Genomic DNA, 17579 nt, shown 5'->3' on the forward strand with positions numbered 1-17579 from the left:
CCTCCCCAACAGGAAGTGATGACGGTCAAAATCCTATCTTTTTCTAATGAAAAATGTGGTCATGGGTGGAAGACGAAAGCCCCCCCCCCCAAAAAATGAACTGATCAACACAATCAGCACTATACTTCACTTCAAATTTGGTATGATGACGTCTTGTGAAAGTGAACTGCGCCCTCTCGAGTCCTTTGACCATCGAACGACTAGAAACCGCTGAGATTTCAAAATCAACAGAAAAAAATGTCTCCAATTCAACTCACGCTGGCAGTATTTGCCCTGGTAACCCCCGGTGCATCTGCATGTGCATGCCTCTTCATCGAATCTGCCGTCGTTCTGACATTCCAGCTGGGGGCATTGGGTTGGCTCAGGCTCCTCTGTTTGGCAGAAACGAACAATCGGCCTTAGTCAAGGAATCCTTGGTGCATTTCTGTTCATGCTGAACAGAACTCATGCTGAACAGAATTTCGCGAGCAAGGTTAAATCAAAATGCCGCCTTATATACTCCCCGGGTTTTCGGACAAATTCATTGAATATTGTCCTCCTCCAGAGTCCGACTCGAGTCACAATTTTTGGTGATTCGACTCGAATCGAGTCCCCAAGGGTAAATGACTCGACTCGAGACACTGCGAGCAAATGACTTGACTCGAGTCCCTCATCAGAAGACTCGACTCGACTCGAGCAAAGTACATACATTAAATCAAAATTAAATCAAAATGTTAAATCAAGGTTAAATCAAAATGCCGCCTTATATACTCCCCGGGGTTTTCGGACAAATTCATTGAATATTGTCCTCCTCCAGAGTCCGACTCGAGTCACAATTTTTGGTGATTCGACTCGAATCGAGTCCCCAAGGGTAAATGACTCGACTCGAGACACTGCGAGCAAATGACTTGACTCGAGTCCCTCATCAGAAGACTCGACTCGACTCGAGCAAAGTACATACATTATTTTGACTCGAGTCTTACGGTACAAAATTTGTGTTCACCACACATGTGCGTTATTTTGAATGTATACGACTGTTGTCAAACCATTTGGATTTTAACATAAGTGTTAAAAGGAAGATTCCTAATTAACGGTAAAAGCGGAAACTGTAGCTATATATACCAAATTGATTAAAAAAAAGTTGGACCTCTCTTTGATCTTTCTCAGGGTAGAAATAAAACTTTTCCTGGTCAAAATATCATTTCCCTGCATTGTATAACCTTGGCAAAAGTGTCAGTGTGACCCAGAAAAGTATCAGGTTTTATTCAAGAGTTCAGCAGCACTCACGGTCGCAGAGAGCACCCTGGTACTGAGGGGGACAAATACACTGGCAGGACTCCTCGTCGAAAACCCCGTCATTTTGGCACTCAAGCGGTACGCAGTCCTCGCTGGGCGACGGTCCCTGTGTGGTGGTCACTAGCGGCAGTGCCGGTGTCGTCGGTGGCCTGAGGGTTGGCACCCCTGAATAATATATGGTAGCAAACAAAATCATCGACTTCCAGTAACACGTAGTCTGATAATTTCTTTCCTTCTCACGGTACTAATTAGCATTGGGGTCCAACTGATAACCTCCCTGTTACTATAACCCGCTTTAAAGTTTTGATGAAACCAGGAAGATATACTATCTACATGATACATCGTTCAGAGGTCCCTTTTTCCGAAACATAAATGACATGACTATATTGTATTGTAATATATTTTGAGATAAATTTGGATCCTGCTTTTGAGATAACGTACGGTGATGCGGTACATGTATTAAGAAGTGCTTCCTGGTGCGATGCTGCAGCTTCACATCATGAAATCCTGTAATTTATAATATACATACCGAAACCTATAGTAGTAAAGTGTAGGGCCTACATAATATGATGTAAAAAAATTGAAAAGCAAAACGCTTACCTTCGCACTCGAAATCGGGATCCCGCTCGACTGTGATCAAAGAAATATGGTACAAGAGGATAAAAAAGTCATACCTGAGGTTTATGACAGTGATATTATAATTTATGACAGACCCCAAAGTCCTCAATTATATCATTTAAAAAGTTTGATTGAGAACTCTAGAATAAACACACTGGTTATCGTGTGTTCAAGTATAATAACTCGCATTAAAATTGACAAGCCTGCTGACGAAGAGGAATCGTCTCACTGAACGTTTCCTTAAATGGGCATAAGCTTTATTGGTCATCATGTTACTTTAACATTATAGTTACCAATGCATACAGGTATAGTGTAAAATTTGGACTTGGTGAAAATCAGACTCACCCCATTGTTCGAGTCTGAGTGAATTGAACAGTGAGAACTTAGTGGCACGTTAAGTGCAGGAAGACCATACTTCACAAGGTCTTAATTTTATATAACTGTAAAATCAGATGCTATGTTCGACATTCTATCATAAAAGAATTGAAACATATGCAGTGAAACCCCGTTTCTTAATTAAAAAAAGAGCCACATACCAACGCAGAGTTCACAGGTTGCCGGACAGGTGGCCTCCATAAATTGATTGTCTGCGGTGTCATCTTCCCAGCACCAAGGTTTCGGATATCCACCATTGAGAATTCCGCACTTATCGCTGAAGTCTCTGCAAATATCTTTTGATATAAAGCAACAAGAAAACAAAACTTAAAACCAATTTTAAAACCACTGAAATTAATGGTTTCTAATAGTTATCAGAATTGAGCTTTCTTAGTAACAGTTTGCCAAAATTAGTTATCTACCCCAACCGAACTAATCAACACCAACCCACTTCAACCGAACCCAACCCTACCCTTCTGAACCCTAACCAACATAAACGAACAACCCAACCTACCCAGCCCAATAAATCACAACCCAACCAAACCAAACCAAACTCAACCCAACCCAGCCGTCCCCAACACAATTCACACAACCCGGCCCAGCCAACCCGAGCCCAACCCAACCCATCCCAACCCAAACAACCCAACCCAGCCTAACACAAATCACCCAGCCCAACCCAACACAACTCAATTAAACCCAGCCCAGCACAATTCAACCCAACCCAATTCAGCAAAGCACATCCTAACCAATTAACACCAACCCACTTCAACCCAACCCAACCTTACCCTTCTCAACGAAACTCAACAGAACCGAACAATGTAACCTAGCCCAATCAATCCCGACCCAACAAAGCCCAACACAACCCGACTCAACCCAACCTAACCCAACCGAGCCCAACATAACTCAACTCAACCCTACCCAGCCCAACACAACCCAACCTAAACCCAAAACAACCCAACCCAACCCAAGCAACCCAACTCAACCCAACCCAACCCAGCCCAGCCCAACACAAATCAACCCAACCCAGCCCAGCCCAAGACAACTCAACCCAACCCAACCCAAGCTTCAAACAACAACAACAACAACAACAACAACAACAACAACAACAACAACAACAACAACAACAACAACAACATACCAGCGCAGTCAGTTCCCTGAAAACCGTTTGGGCACACGCAGGAGCATGATGTAGTGTTCAATACCCCACAGCTCTCACACGACTGGGCACATACTGGCAGAAAAAAAATATAACAACTTTTTCTTTTAATTTGTGTGAATGATACATGGGCTAAGTGGGCACCATCATTGCCAATGATGGAGGCCAAGGCATACTTTTACAATATTATAGTTAGTGTAAAACATACAAGTCTGATTTGGATAATAATCTGTTGCACGTGATTAATGTGTCACGATCGGCTGAATACCTACCACAATCCTCTGTGTGATCGGAGCACGGGCCTAAAGGGAGAGAAAAATAATAAAGAAATTTGAACATTGTTTTGAAGAAAAAAAAAGAAATTCGACACTTTTACACTTGTACCCCACGGTGTTACAAACATCGGGCAATTTCTAGGCCACAATAATTATTTCAATGATGCCTACTTCAAGTTCATGGCAAGTTGTGCATAAAAATCGTGGTACTGACATCGCCATAGATTTTTAGCAAGCAAAAAATATGCATGTGATCGTGGTCCTGTAGTATTACTATTGTACTGTTTTGTCGATTCCCGTGCAGTCGTCAATTAACTACTAAAACACTTACGGCATTGGCTGTTGTAGCACTCTCCTACACCCGAGTCACATTTCGTGCAATTCGGACCTGGTTTGTACGGCTTCAAACTTCTGACATTCCCGCTAAAATAATAAGAACGGGTCATTAAAATTGCTAAACCAAACATATCAGTGTTGTATACGATAAATTATTCGAGAGACTGATTAAAAAAAAAATTGATCAGAGTGGAAAGATGAGTTGCTCACGAAGACAAAGGTGTCCTTGATTTTCAATGTTACATTTTGAAGCAGCTGCCATGTTGGGAGTGTGGCCAAGTATTAAGCGTACTATCGTAATTCATGATCAGCGGGTCGGGAGTTCGAATCCAGCTGCTAGCCTTTATATTATGTCCTTGGGCAAGCGACTGCCTCTTTCCACCCAGGAGTATAAATGGGTATAGGTATTAGCAGAGAAGTAACCTGAGATGGACTTGCATCCTATCTGGGAGGAATCGAAGAAAAAGAATTACGGCTGTGACGTCACGGAGCTACTGGTAATGTTTATTGGCAAACCCTTGTGTTGCTAGTATATGGTATACGCATTGGTTTTCAAGTTTAAATGGACGAACGACTTCGAAAAGTGGACCAGAGACTTGCCCAAGATCCTCCCCTAATCTTTCGGTGCGCCTTCCCAACCCACGGTGACACTTGTCTTAATTGTCTTCGTCTTTTAGGGATTTTAAACAAATTCGGTCAGTTTCAAAACCATGGCAGTAAATATGTCGATGAAACATACGCAGGGCCGTAGTTACAGGTGACGATCCACACGTTGTTGTATTGTACACGGCCGTCACCAGTGGCATTCTCACAGAAGTACATGGCGCATCCCAGAAAGTGGCTGTTTGCCCATGCGAGCTGTCAAGTGAAGCAGGGAAATAAATAAGACAATTCGATAGTGACAAACAAAAATCGGGGATACATCCTCCCTCAGATCGACCGTGCGACTAGCCTTTACAGGATCAAAATGCGCCGATTTTTTTGCGACCTGAGTGATTATTCTGTGTTGACATGCCGCTTGTTTCTCAGTTTTGTCATGGAGCTAGTTTTGTGGCATGAGCATGCATTTGCGCTTGATACCGACAGCTCAACCGTCGTGTAAGCAAATCGCAGGCCGACTCAAGGGAGCGGGGGAGCTGTATGGGCCTTATTCACGAGTCGGCCATATTGAATCGAAATTAAGTTAAAATGTTAAGTTTTAGAACTTGCGAAGAGAAATGAAGGCAAGTTAATTCATAATAAATTCCAGTCTGCTTCGATGAATAATTTAAAACTTGTAATTAAACATTCCCTAATGTTTAAAGCCATATAAAAAAAACGATAGTAAAATAAGACTGCATAGTGCCTGCATAAATAGTCTGGCGCCATCCCATTCAACAGTTAACAATTAATGAAATACATTCATGGAACTCGACAAAAATGGCCAACTCGTGAATAAGGCCCATTGCGAGAAAGGTCAAATATTGGAAAGAGTTGGTGTCAAAGATATGGAATGTGGACTTCAAAGAAATCCGTCCCTTTCAACTCGCACTCAGGCTCCCAATCCCACCCACATGAAGCAAGTAAGTGTTGTGTCCGAACTAGGGTACTTCGCCTGGTACAATGTATTGTTGTCTCTGTTAACGTAGAAGTTGCCGTCACTTTCTTATCAGAGCTTCAGTGTTATATCAAAGCTACACTTTCGTACCGTCCACCAAATCCGGGGTTCTATTTAGACTTTTTACTCACCAAAATTCAAGAGTTTAATATTTCTTTTGTTCTGTCGGACTGTGGTCAAACATCTTTAGAAAACTTAACAGGAGCAATCATATTCTTGGTGCATGTTATGTACGCCTACTTGCAGAGACTAATCTGGGAGGAGCTGGCCTGGAAGGTCATACCAACCTGCGTGTAATGGCCGCAGACCTTGCCTTCCTGGCAGGCGTTCGTCTCCAGCGTGTACCAGCTGATCTCGTTGTACCAGGCCTGGCTTACTGCGCGCCCGCTAGGCCGATTGCCGTAGCCGCTGATGCGGTAGAGGTTCTGGCCGATTTGTTTGAAGGGGGTAATGTTGGGCTCGGTCTGGCCGTGGCCCCACACGCACTCGGCGGACCAAGCCTGGGCCATCTCTGCTAGGGGCTCGTCCCACTTCTGCAGGGGAGGGATGAGGCGGGGAGACGGTGAATTGGTGCAGAGTAAGCAAAGGGGATTAGGGCAAGGTTGGATATTGAAATTTACTGGGGGAAAGAGGATGCAAACATAATGGAAAATATTACCAGCCAGATTGTTAGAGAATATGGTCTTGCACCAACGTTTGTTTGTTTTATATTAGCCAGCATGGTATAGGCTTTATGCGCAGCGGCCATCTTAGAGTGCACTGTCCTCTAAGATAGCTGTTACGCATAAGGTATATAGCCGTAGCGGCAGTTTAGAGATCGCTTTAAGATGAATCAAATCCAGTCTCTAGTACTTCAGCATCGATACCGCAAGAGATTCTGGGCGCGTTGTATTCAAGCTCATGCGCTGCCAAAGTTTCCAAGACCGATTAGACCTTTTACTAATAACTGATACTTTATGTGCGCATGCGCATAAATGGGCCTTAAAGCAAGAAGCGAAAGCGGTCAATTGAAAATGAACAGGGGTAAAAACATTCGGGTCTTTGTTTCTCAATTTGTCATTTTAACCGCAGTGGCGTCGCCAAGGGGGGGGGGCAGGGGGGGGGGGGGGGGGGGGGGGGGGGGGGCAGGGGGGGGGGGGGGGGGCCGTGCCCCCCCCCCTGGAAAGCCTAGTGCCCCCCCCCCCGAGTGCCCCCCCCCCCCCCCCCATCAAATGCTGGTGCCCCCTATCCTCTGCAAAATTCTGCGCGTTGTTAAAATCATTACCGCAAAAATAGCAATTTCTGGAGATATCTTCAGATCGAATTTAGCATCAAATGTCGCACCATTTTGCATCTAGCCCATCCTCCGTATGCGAAAATTTTCCAAAGACCCCTCCCCCAGGACGGCGATCCGTATCCACCTAAGTGCCCCCCCCCCCCATCAAATGCTGGTGCCCCCCCCCCCTGTGCCCCCCCCCCCCCCCCAGACTGAAAAGTCTGGTGACGCCACTGTTTAACCGACACAAAATGGAGGGACAATAACGTACATTTGTGCGTGCAAACTTCAATATCTTTTATGCAGGCACTTGAACCAGTGGCCATTTCTTGCCCACTGAAAGCTACCCGTATTGTGGGAACTATTCACGGCTCTCCATATGCATGATTCGCATCTCCTTGAACTTTGCATCGTTACAATATTTCAATACGAAACCGTCGCGTGGCAAAAAACAAATGGTCCCCGAATGCACATACTGTAGACAATTTGAGAAGAGGCCATGGGCTGTCTAAATATATACAGCATTGTCTACTCACGAGCAGTCTCCTTGGTGATCCGTTTGTTTTGTGCCCAAACCTCAAGTGCACAAATACGCACCTGCACCGCCAATACGTAAACACTCCATGCATCGGTATAACTTAATTGTTGTTGCTCTGGGACTGGAAGTAAGTTGGTCCACCGAGCGGAACCGAACTCCGTTAATTTATTTAATCTGTACTTTATTGATTTCTGCTCAATGGTTTTTCCTTTTTCATGTGACGTGTTTTTAATTGAAATTAATTCGCTTCCAATCGGAAGAATAGAAAACACAGGCAAATTGTGATTCGAGAAAAAATGTAGAAATAATCACGTAAGCAAGTCAATGACAGATCAATCACAAGTCAAAGACATATCAATCACACGTCAGTGACAGTCTGACATCAATCACAAGTCAACGATAGATCAATCACAGATCAATGATAGATCAATCCCAAGTCAATCACAGGTCAATCATACGTCAATAATAGTTCAATAACAAGTCAATCCCAAATCAATCATAAGTTAATGACAGAACAATCACAAGTCAATGATAGATCAATAAAAAGTCAAACACAGAACAATAACAAGTCAATCACAGATCAGTCACAAGTTAACGACAGAACAATCACAAGTCAATGATAGATCAATAAAAAGTCAATCACAGAACAATAACAAGTCAATCACAGATCAGTCACAAGTCAATGACAGATGAATAACAACTCAATGACAGATCAACCATACGTCAATAACAGATCAATCAAAAGTCAATAACAGATCAATCTCAAGTCAATGGAAGATCAATCACAAGTCAACGATAGATCAATAACAACTCAATGACAGATCAATCATAAGTCAATGACAGATCAATAACAAGTCAATCACAGATCAATCACAAGTCAATGACAGATGAATAATAACTCAATGACCTATCAATCATAAGTCAATGCCAGATCAATCATAAGGCAATGACGGATCAATCAATAGTCAATGACAGATGAATAAAAACTCAATGACAGATCAATTATAAGGCAGTGCCAGAACAATGGCAGATCAATAACAAGTCAATCACAGATCAATCACAAGTTAATAACAGATGATTATAATTCAATGACAGATCAATCAAAAGTTAAAGACAGATCAATCGCAAGTGAATGACAAATCAATCACAAGTCAACGATTGATCAATCACAAATCAATGATAGATCAATCCGAAGTCAATTATAGATTCATAACTAATCAATGAAAGATCAATCACGAGTCAATCACAATTTAATCTTAAGTCAATGACCGACAATTCAGAAGTCAATAACAGATCAATAACAAGTTTATGACATATCAATCGATCAAAGCATTTAATCATTATGATAATCGTTCAACGCTTCGCCCCCGAGTACATGTCTTCCTGTCACGTGCACAGTTAATTGATAAATCGAACAATTGAAAATTGTATTGATGAAAATAACGTACATGTCTCTCAGAAGCGTAGCTGTAGTATAAGTGAGAATTGGGCATGTGTAGATTTAATATAGTGCGGCTGACTGTAGGATTTTTCAGCGCTCCCCGTTCAAAATACGGTACGATCGAGGCGCTCCCCCTCCCCCACCTATTGATTTCGGAGGCAAAATGTCCGGTGAAAAAAAAACGGTCTACATTTCAGCACGCCTCCCTGCAATAATTTCAGGATCCACCTTTGCTAACACCCCCAACAAATTTAGGCTCTAGAACCGCGCCTGCATGGTCACAACGTACGCCAGACGCTTTAGACTATACAAACCCTGTTATCGGCGCTGATAAGTTTCTTCAACTGAGTTTAATTTGCATAAAATGTCATGTCGTCATGTTTCTTTATCATGTTAATATATTATTATTCATCAACTAATTCGTGTAGAATTTCAGGCCATAGCTAGGGTCTTGCTCAACCAATAGCATTGCGACATGAGGTCATCACGTGAACTCACTTGATACTTTAATTTGGGAAATTTTAATTCGGTATCAGTCTTCGTCACACGCCGCTGAAAGATGTAAAGATTCACCAGAACACCGCTGTAACCCCAGAATCCTGCTGCAACTTCTGCATAACTTCTTGTACACCTGTTGTAACTTCTCACTCTGTGGATTTAGAGGGACGTCAACCCTGCATACGATTTGTAAGTTCGACATTGGAATGTGTTCATGGTTATTGAAGACACTGTTGTACATGCTAACATTATTTGCTGAAACCAGGAGCGGCGGAACCGGGGGGCAGGGGGCACTTACCCCCCAGATTTCCCCTGGCCAACAAAAGTGTCCCTCTCACGGTTATAAATGTTCCCCCTAAAGATGAAAACCAAACTGCCCATGATCAAACACACACGTATGAAAGCATAATGATCGCGCTACAAATGCAATTGTTTCCTCTCTTGTAATGCAAAACCGCCCCTGAAAAACACAAGTACCCTTCTTGCATTTACAAGATTGTGCACCTTCTCGAGATTGAAAACTACCCCTCGAAAGCACAAATACCCCTCTTGCAAAAATAAAATTGTGCCCCTCTCGAGATGGAAAATTGGCACCTTAGAAAAATAAAAGTGCTCTTCACGCGAATAAAATGGTTACTAAACGGGTCATCAAAAGCTACAGTGCCCCTCTCTACATAACTAGTAAAGAAACACAAAGATCAAGATGGACAACGTATTCATAATTTGTTCTTCGTCATATAGGTTCGTAGCGAAATAAATGGGACCATATTCTTTCCCTCCCTTTTCACACTGACGGAAGGTGCCCTTTTTTTTCTGAGCAAGTGCCTCTATTTGGTGTTGCCCCCAGTTTGAAAAGCTTTCCGCCGCCCCTGGCTGATACTTGGAATGTCCAGTCTTGTCAATTAGGCCTCGTGTAGTTATTGTTACCTTGTATCCAAATTGTATTTTGTGTCTTTTGTGGTGTAATTTCATAACTTCCAACTTATAAGTAAACGTGTTAACTTTATTTTATTTCAGTTTCACCTACTCTTTACAGAGTTGAGTTAAATTGAAGGGGTAGACATCCCAGCGTCACCGGAGACTTGAGCCATCATTTGGTGTGTGCGTACACCCATGACAGTTACAAAATCGGCAGCCCTTATTCAGTTCATCCCTGAAGATAGTCTCCGTCAACCGGGCTTCATTTGGTCATCGCTCCCTCCCTCCAGTCACCGCTATCGACCAGCTAGCCCTTGTTGTGAACCTCGCCCTGGTGCATGGGTACAGTCGTCCATATACGGTAGCTGAGGGGGTCATCGAGACATGGCGACAGCAGTGCAGCTGAAAACCGACGGCCAGGACATCAGCCATGAGAGCGGTCACCAAACAGGCCAATCAGGTAAGACAATGTACTGCAAAAGATAATTTCTCTCTCATTGATGATCATGTTGCTAAACTTAAAGATTTGTTAAGCGTATACACATCGGCTCACAACAATTACCATACATTGCTTACAGAGAAAGATGATACTGATACCAGTGATGCTTATTTCTATAAGGAAAAAGATGATGACATATCAGTTCTTGGCTCAGTTCAAGGTATTTCTTTTATGCAAATTGAGGCTGATCCTAAGCATTCCGGTTCACCCAAATCAAATTCTTACGGTGACCTTTCCCGTGAACAGTTCCTTGGGTTACTAAACTTGCCTAAAGTTGAGTTACAGTTGTTTGATGGTAATCCACTTCATGATAATCAATTTTTTTCAGGGCGCTCGAAGTGTAATGTTGACAAGTTGTGTGAAGATAATGATTTGAAACTTTCTAGACTCATGCAGTACACTGTGGGCTCAGCCAGAGAGGCCATCAGGGGGGTTCAGTTAATTGGGGGGTCCAAAGTTTATACTCAGGCACGCTCAAGCTTAGAGAGTCGATTTGGTAATAAACTCTTTGTCACAGAACGACTCATTAAGGAACTGAAAGTTGCTAAACAAGTAAGATCCCAATAGGAAATCCAACAGCTACCTTACTGACACTTACCCAGTTAGGCACTCTGGATGAGGTTAGGTCACAGTCATTCATTCCTGATGTGGTGAGCAGACTGCCAACTTCTGTACCGTTTAGGTGGAAGAAATCTGCCTTGAAATCTAAAAAAGCCAGTCAATCGCTACCCTGAGTTCTAAGACCCTACATATTTCGTACACAAGAATGCCAGTGAGTTGAACGATCCTGTGTATGGTAACACGCATCCCGAGCGTTTTGATAGTTAAGAGTTCCAGTCAGGGTGTCTCACTCACTTCTTCTGTGTCAACTCGTCTCAGTCGCGGTCTAGTTCAAAGTCAGGTTCACCCAAGAATGTCATGTCATATGCTAAACCTGGATCACCATGTGTGTTAAGTAGTCAACCTCTTCGTTTGTGGTATTGTTATTTTATGATGTTGAAGAATGGAAATGAGGGCTTAGAGTACTCTTCGTGATAATGCTGTATGACCAGGAACATCGGAAGATTGATGGACACTACGAGCTCCCCATGCCCTGGAGAGACGGAGCAGACCAAGTCCAGACTAGATTCTCTAGACAAACGGTTGGTTGAGGGTGATCTATATCCCAAGAACAACGCAGAGGTCGACAAGCTATACTGTGTAAGGGTTATGCTGAAAGGGTTCCCCGATGAGATGACAGGTGAGAGGATTTGGTATCTTCCACACCATGCAGTGATAACCGACAAGAAGCCTGACAAGCTCAGAGTTGTTTACGATTGTGCATGCAAATTCAGGGGAAAGTCCCTCAACGAGCGATGTCTGCAGGGTCCTGATTTTGTCAACAAGTTATTGCCGGTTTTGTTACGATCAAGACGGCACAGCACAGCGATTCAAGCAGACAACAAAGCTATGTACAACCCGTATAGATACCATCCAAAGACAGGGATGCACTGAGGTTTTTGCGGTACAGCAATGATTACTTGAAATACTAGCTGATTTAAGGTGGATTCATTGTTGAGACGCGAGTTGGATTTTGACATCACCAGCTCATAATATTAGACTGATTCACAGTTTGGTCTGAAATACATCAGCAATGACAACAGAATATCTCATGTGTTTGTTGGGAATTGGCCTCCTCAGAGAGTTGACTCAAATATCCGGATCAGTGACATCATATTATATGACAGCAAGTCTAATCCAGCGGATCTTGTGACGAGACCACAGTCGTGCTTGAAGTCAGATGACAAATGGTTCCATGGTCCAGATATTCTGCACAAATATAGGCAGGATTGGGATGCAGGCGAGAGAAAACCAGTCGACTTAGTAGATGGTGACCCGGAGGTCCGTAAATTTTCAGTCACAGCTATCGACGCCGTTGCCACTGAACGCCTTGATGACGCTCCTCGAGTTAGTGTAAGTCATGCAAACCAAGTTGTAGAAAATGACCAGATAATGCATCACTCCTCTTGGCATAGGATGAAGCGAGCTTTGGCGTGGTGGTTGAGATTCATGGAGTTTCTGAAGAGCGTGCAAGCCTGCAGGTCAACTAACCGTCAAAGAAATCCATCGTGCAGGGGAGATTCTTGTCTGCAAGGCTCAATCGCAGTCATTTGCTTCTGAGATTGGAAGATTGGAGAAGGGGAAATTTGTGAAGGCTTCGATTTCCATGAGAGTGCTGAATCCTTATACATGTACCTATACGATCAGGGTTTGCTGAAAATAAGTGGACGGTGAACGTACACAATAAGGTTAAGAATCCGTTCATTGTCTCAGCCTGCCTGAATCATAGAATTGCAACGTCAATTGATGTGAACAACGTACATGGTATTGCTCATGTGGGTGTAGAGTGGGTATTGAGTATGGTTAGGAGAGCATTTTGGATTACTAGGGAGAGACCTCTAATATCAAGAAGGTTATAAGGGTCTGTGTATTAAACATGTAAGCGCCCCTATTCTAAACCAGGTCAACAGCTCTATAAAACCAGGTCAACATTTTCGCACGTCTGAATCGATATGTTTGGACCATTTTATGTTAAGACCGGTAGATCAGAAGTCAAACGCTATGGTTGTTTACTCACATGTTTTTGTACTAGAGCCATCCACGTTGAGAAGTGCTTAGATACAGAGTCGTTACTGAATGGTCTTAGCGTGACGTTGTATAGCTGATCATCGACGCTTATGGTGTAAAACAAAGTATCGTGTGGCGTTTTAATCCACCCAAAGCTTCCCACATCATGGGGGGGGGGGGGAGGGTTGGGTACGTTTGACTGGTGAAGTCAAGAGAGTTATGGTTGCTGCACTCCCAAGAACTGTGAGATTAACTGATGGAACTCTTGAGACTGTATTTTGTAAAGTAGGGGCCATTGTCAATGGACACCATTGACCAACACTCCAAGGTCGAGCCAATGCACACAGGACTTACAGGTACGATAATTTGCTTTTAATAAATTGTCATAAAATCATTGCACTTTCTCATATTTAATACCTATCAGGGCCAGTTGTTAAAAGCGGTACAACACATACTCTTTAGCACCACCATTTAGATTTCTTCTTCCCAGTACCAGCGCCAGCCAACGCTTTACAGGTCAATAAACTTCAGAGACCGCCAAAAATAAAACGGCGATAGTGATACGGGCCCCTCTTTAGCTTTGGTCAAGAAGTTAGAGTCGATATTTTTTATCATTCCAAATCAACATTTTCAATTACCCAAAGCTGACTTAAATCTCTTAAATCTAACGACCTTTTTTTTTTTTTAATTTGAACAGTATATTTAGGTAAAAATGCGAGTTTTCGTGTACTACGCATTTTACAGTTTGCACATTCACGTTCAACATTTTGTTGTCTTCGTTATGGTATTACCCCAAACTTTCCCATAAAAAACCTGCCCTCTACTTCGTCTACGACACTCTCGTTGATTTTAAATATCGCTAACTAGTTTGGTAAGTTCAGCAACCTAAAATGTCGGACAATTTCAAAGTTAGTCAAAACGAATTGAAACAATGAGCACGCGTTTTCGACCCGGAGTATTCGATTTGTCTCGTCCAAACGCCGAATCGTGTTTTTCAGAAATTAAAATTGCTCTAATGCCACACAATTTAAACACAACTTTTGTTCGATTTCGTCATACTTTATAGCAATATCTTCAAAGGCACATATAGGCCTTGCATGAGAATGCAAGTTTACTTTGTTCTCACCTTATTTCTTCATAAATGTGTCATTTCTTTTGATTTTATCTTCTCAAAATATTTTAGAATCAATATTTAAGGCATATTACACGGGGATTTATAAGTTATCGAATCGTCAACCTATCGCTTGTATATATCGAAGGACATTAAGTTGCCACTATGCGGAGGTTTAGGTCACTTCGTAGTGACGGTGACGATGTGTACATAGTGACCCAGTACTTCCGAAACCAAAACCATATTCTGGTAAACGGAAGTTCAAGGAAGTTCCTGTTGTATTTGAAGTGCCCTCTCGACATGTCAAGTTCCAAAATGTACGACAGACAGGTTATCATGTATTTTAAATGTTGGTGTCATTTTCTACAGGGGGTTCATGTAGGTATAATTGCCGTATTTTCACTTCGATCTTGCGAGATTTACCCTTTTTAAGCTCTGACAGGAGCTTCTATATGGGGTCTACCCGACGTTTGTTCCCCAATACCGATGTTCCCCGAAATCCTTAGGATTAGGGTTATGGTTAGAGTTAGGGTTAGGCCGGGTTATAGGGTAAGGATTTCGGGGAACATCGGAATTGGGGAACAGTAAAGGGGAACATAGGTATGCACCCCTTGTATATACATATCACTTGGTGGTTTGTCTGTCTGTCTGTCGGTCTGTCGGGCTGGCTGTATGTCTGTCTGTCCCCGAAAATTGACCAAACGCATGGTGTTCCATAATGTGCCATCAGTGTCGCATTTTTCGGCGTCGCATTTTGAAGCACTAGCAGGGATCATTTTGATCGATTTCATGCAAAACTTTCATGCAAGACTTCTTGCAACACCGGCCAGAGCTTATTGTGCACTTGCAAATGTCTATAGATGTTTTATTTCCTAATAATAAGTTTTGTTGTCTGTGTTACAGATCATCACTTCCTATACATGTAGTTTTTTTTTTGCATCCTGGTTCAGCTACTGATAAGGGAGCGAAGGGACACACAATTTGATTAAGAACTTCAACGCGCATGCCTGTGTCCGCGGATGCCTGTGTTCTCGCGCAAGCTATTTTACTGCAGTAAGTGGTAATCGGTAGGCGCCAGTTCTCGTATTTCTTAACAGCATATCTTCTGTGTCTTTATCTGCGACAGCCATGGGCGTTACGATGGGGGTGGGGCCCCGGGAAGAGCAAAAACAAAACAAAACAAAAAAAGGAGGAAAAATATAAAGAGGTGTGAAGTCATATTTGCTATGAAATGAATACACAAACAACATGGTAGTCTTCAGGGTGTCAATGGGGTGGGGTGGGCAAATGTACCCCCGCCCACCCTCGACAAAATGATAAAATGAGAATTATGCTAGAGAAAGTACAAGGATTTCGGGGGGAAATATGCTTTGCCCCCCCCCCCCCAACAATGCTATGGCGATGCCCATTGTGACAGCACTTCATTCCGATTATAAGGATTTCACAATCGTGCGCGCCTGCGTTTCATTAGGGAGGTTTCGCAAGCGAACGGATACGCTTACACTTACGTTTAGCTATCCGTATCCGTCTTTTACTTACGTGTAGCGAGCGAGATATGCGTGTCGTCTGCACGTATGACGTCATACGCCACTCACTATCCGCTAAACGTGCAGACGACACGCATATCTCGCTCGCTACACGTAAGTGAAAAGCGGATACGGATAGCTAAACGTAAGTGTAAGCGTATCCGTTCGTTTGCGAAACCTCCCTATTTTGTTTCAAAGTGCGTCATCAATTTTGTAGTTGCCGACAGGTTCAAATGATATGTTAATGGCTTAAGTAACGCCCAGTTTGTTGGTTCTTTCGTCTGAACACAAAGGATGTTTCATCCACGGAGTCATCATAGAAGGCATGTTGAGACCCGCCATGACAACCAAGTTAATATCAAACTGACTTTTTGGTTATGACCCACAAAGTGGTGGGAAGCCGAGGTATGTTGACCCGAGCGAGACCCTACCGTGTTTTGTTGACACAGAACGGTACTTGAAATGTTTCCATCTACAAAAGTGACTGTCAAAAATTATGTAAGAAAGGTTTGAGTTTTCATTACCCTCGTTTTTGTCAGAAATTCTCCCTTCCAAAAAAAAAAGGGAAACGAGATCCCCTTTCATATCTCTGAAAGTATATTCAGAATACTGTCTGCCTTCACGGGTTTTTGAAAATTGTAAAATGTTCTATTCACCACGCCGAATAGCACACAACGAAGCTTTACAGTTTTCCATTCAGTGTATTTCTGTAATCATGACCAAAAACAATGGAAGTATTGACTGACTTCTACACTCCAAAAAAAAAAAATTAGTCAGATTTGACTAGAAACCAGATAAATTTGTCCAGCTATTCCAGGGTCATCTGGGTGCAACTGAAAATCAGTCAAACTGACATTTTTTCAGTCAGTATTATTGACTACAGGAAAAGTAGTTATTGAAATTTAAAAAAGTGGAATCAAATCCAACTGTAGTAGTATGAAACTTGTTGAACTAAATTCCTAGTCAATTTTTAAAAACTAGAAAAACAATCACTGTTTTGACTTAGTTGTTTTTAGAGTGTAGTTCCACCAACTGAGCTATGTCCTGCAATCGAGTTTGTTTTCCAGTCAAAGCAGAGTGTGTCGTCCAAAACTTACCATGAACACCATGTTGGCGGCTTCCGGGTCCACTTTCGCCCGCAGTTCATTGTGAACATCCAGGAACAGATCTTTCTCCTCCTGTGTCATATTGACAGGTACATAAGTCCCGTTGAAATCCACCTGGGCATTTGCACCTGTCACCGAGAGCAGGAGCAGGAGTAACCCGGGGAAAAAGAGGACAGCTCCGGCGCATGACATCTTGATATCACGGTGCTGGTGAAACTATAAGCCCGTACACAGTTGGCCAGTGGTTTGATAAAGAGGCTTTCGAAATGCATCATGCCATGCACATGCAGGCGCTGCTTTATATGCGGACTTCGTACAGTTTTGGATTGCTTTTTTTGTGTGTTTGTGGGTCAGGCAACTTAGCAATGGGTCTAAAATTCAGACAAAACGATACATGATAAGATACAGACTACACGCAAATCTTGATTTTGAGAGTTTTTTGGTCACA

General features: G+C 42.7%; 1 protein-coding gene and 1 long non-coding RNA gene across 2 annotated transcripts; both read right to left on the bottom strand.

The window, feature by feature from the left end:
• Nucleotides 1-2443: 2443 nt before the first annotated feature.
• Nucleotides 2444-3726, bottom strand: LOC119745188. The gene is made up of 3 exons (XR_005273605.1): nt 3697-3726; nt 3407-3499; nt 2444-2564 (listed from the first exon to the last, which is right to left on the bottom strand). It is a non-coding gene; the product is annotated as an uncharacterized LOC119745188 (long non-coding RNA).
• Nucleotides 3727-4010: 284 nt separating this feature from the next.
• Nucleotides 4011-17323, bottom strand: LOC119743685 (peptidase inhibitor 16-like). The gene is made up of 4 exons (XM_038220051.1): nt 17123-17323; nt 5920-6165; nt 4775-4893; nt 4011-4122 (listed from the first exon to the last, which is right to left on the bottom strand). The coding sequence occupies exons 1-4, from the start codon at nt 17321-17323 to the stop codon at nt 4011-4013; spliced, it is 678 nt and encodes a 225-aa protein (XP_038075979.1).
• Between the last annotated feature and the right edge of the window lie 256 nt (nt 17324-17579).

This window comes from Patiria miniata, unplaced genomic scaffold (assembly GCF_015706575.1).
Source record: "Patiria miniata isolate m_02_andy unplaced genomic scaffold, ASM1570657v1 HiC_scaffold_12, whole genome shotgun sequence".
NCBI classification, from domain to species: Eukaryota; Metazoa; Echinodermata; class Asteroidea; order Valvatida; family Asterinidae; genus Patiria; species Patiria miniata.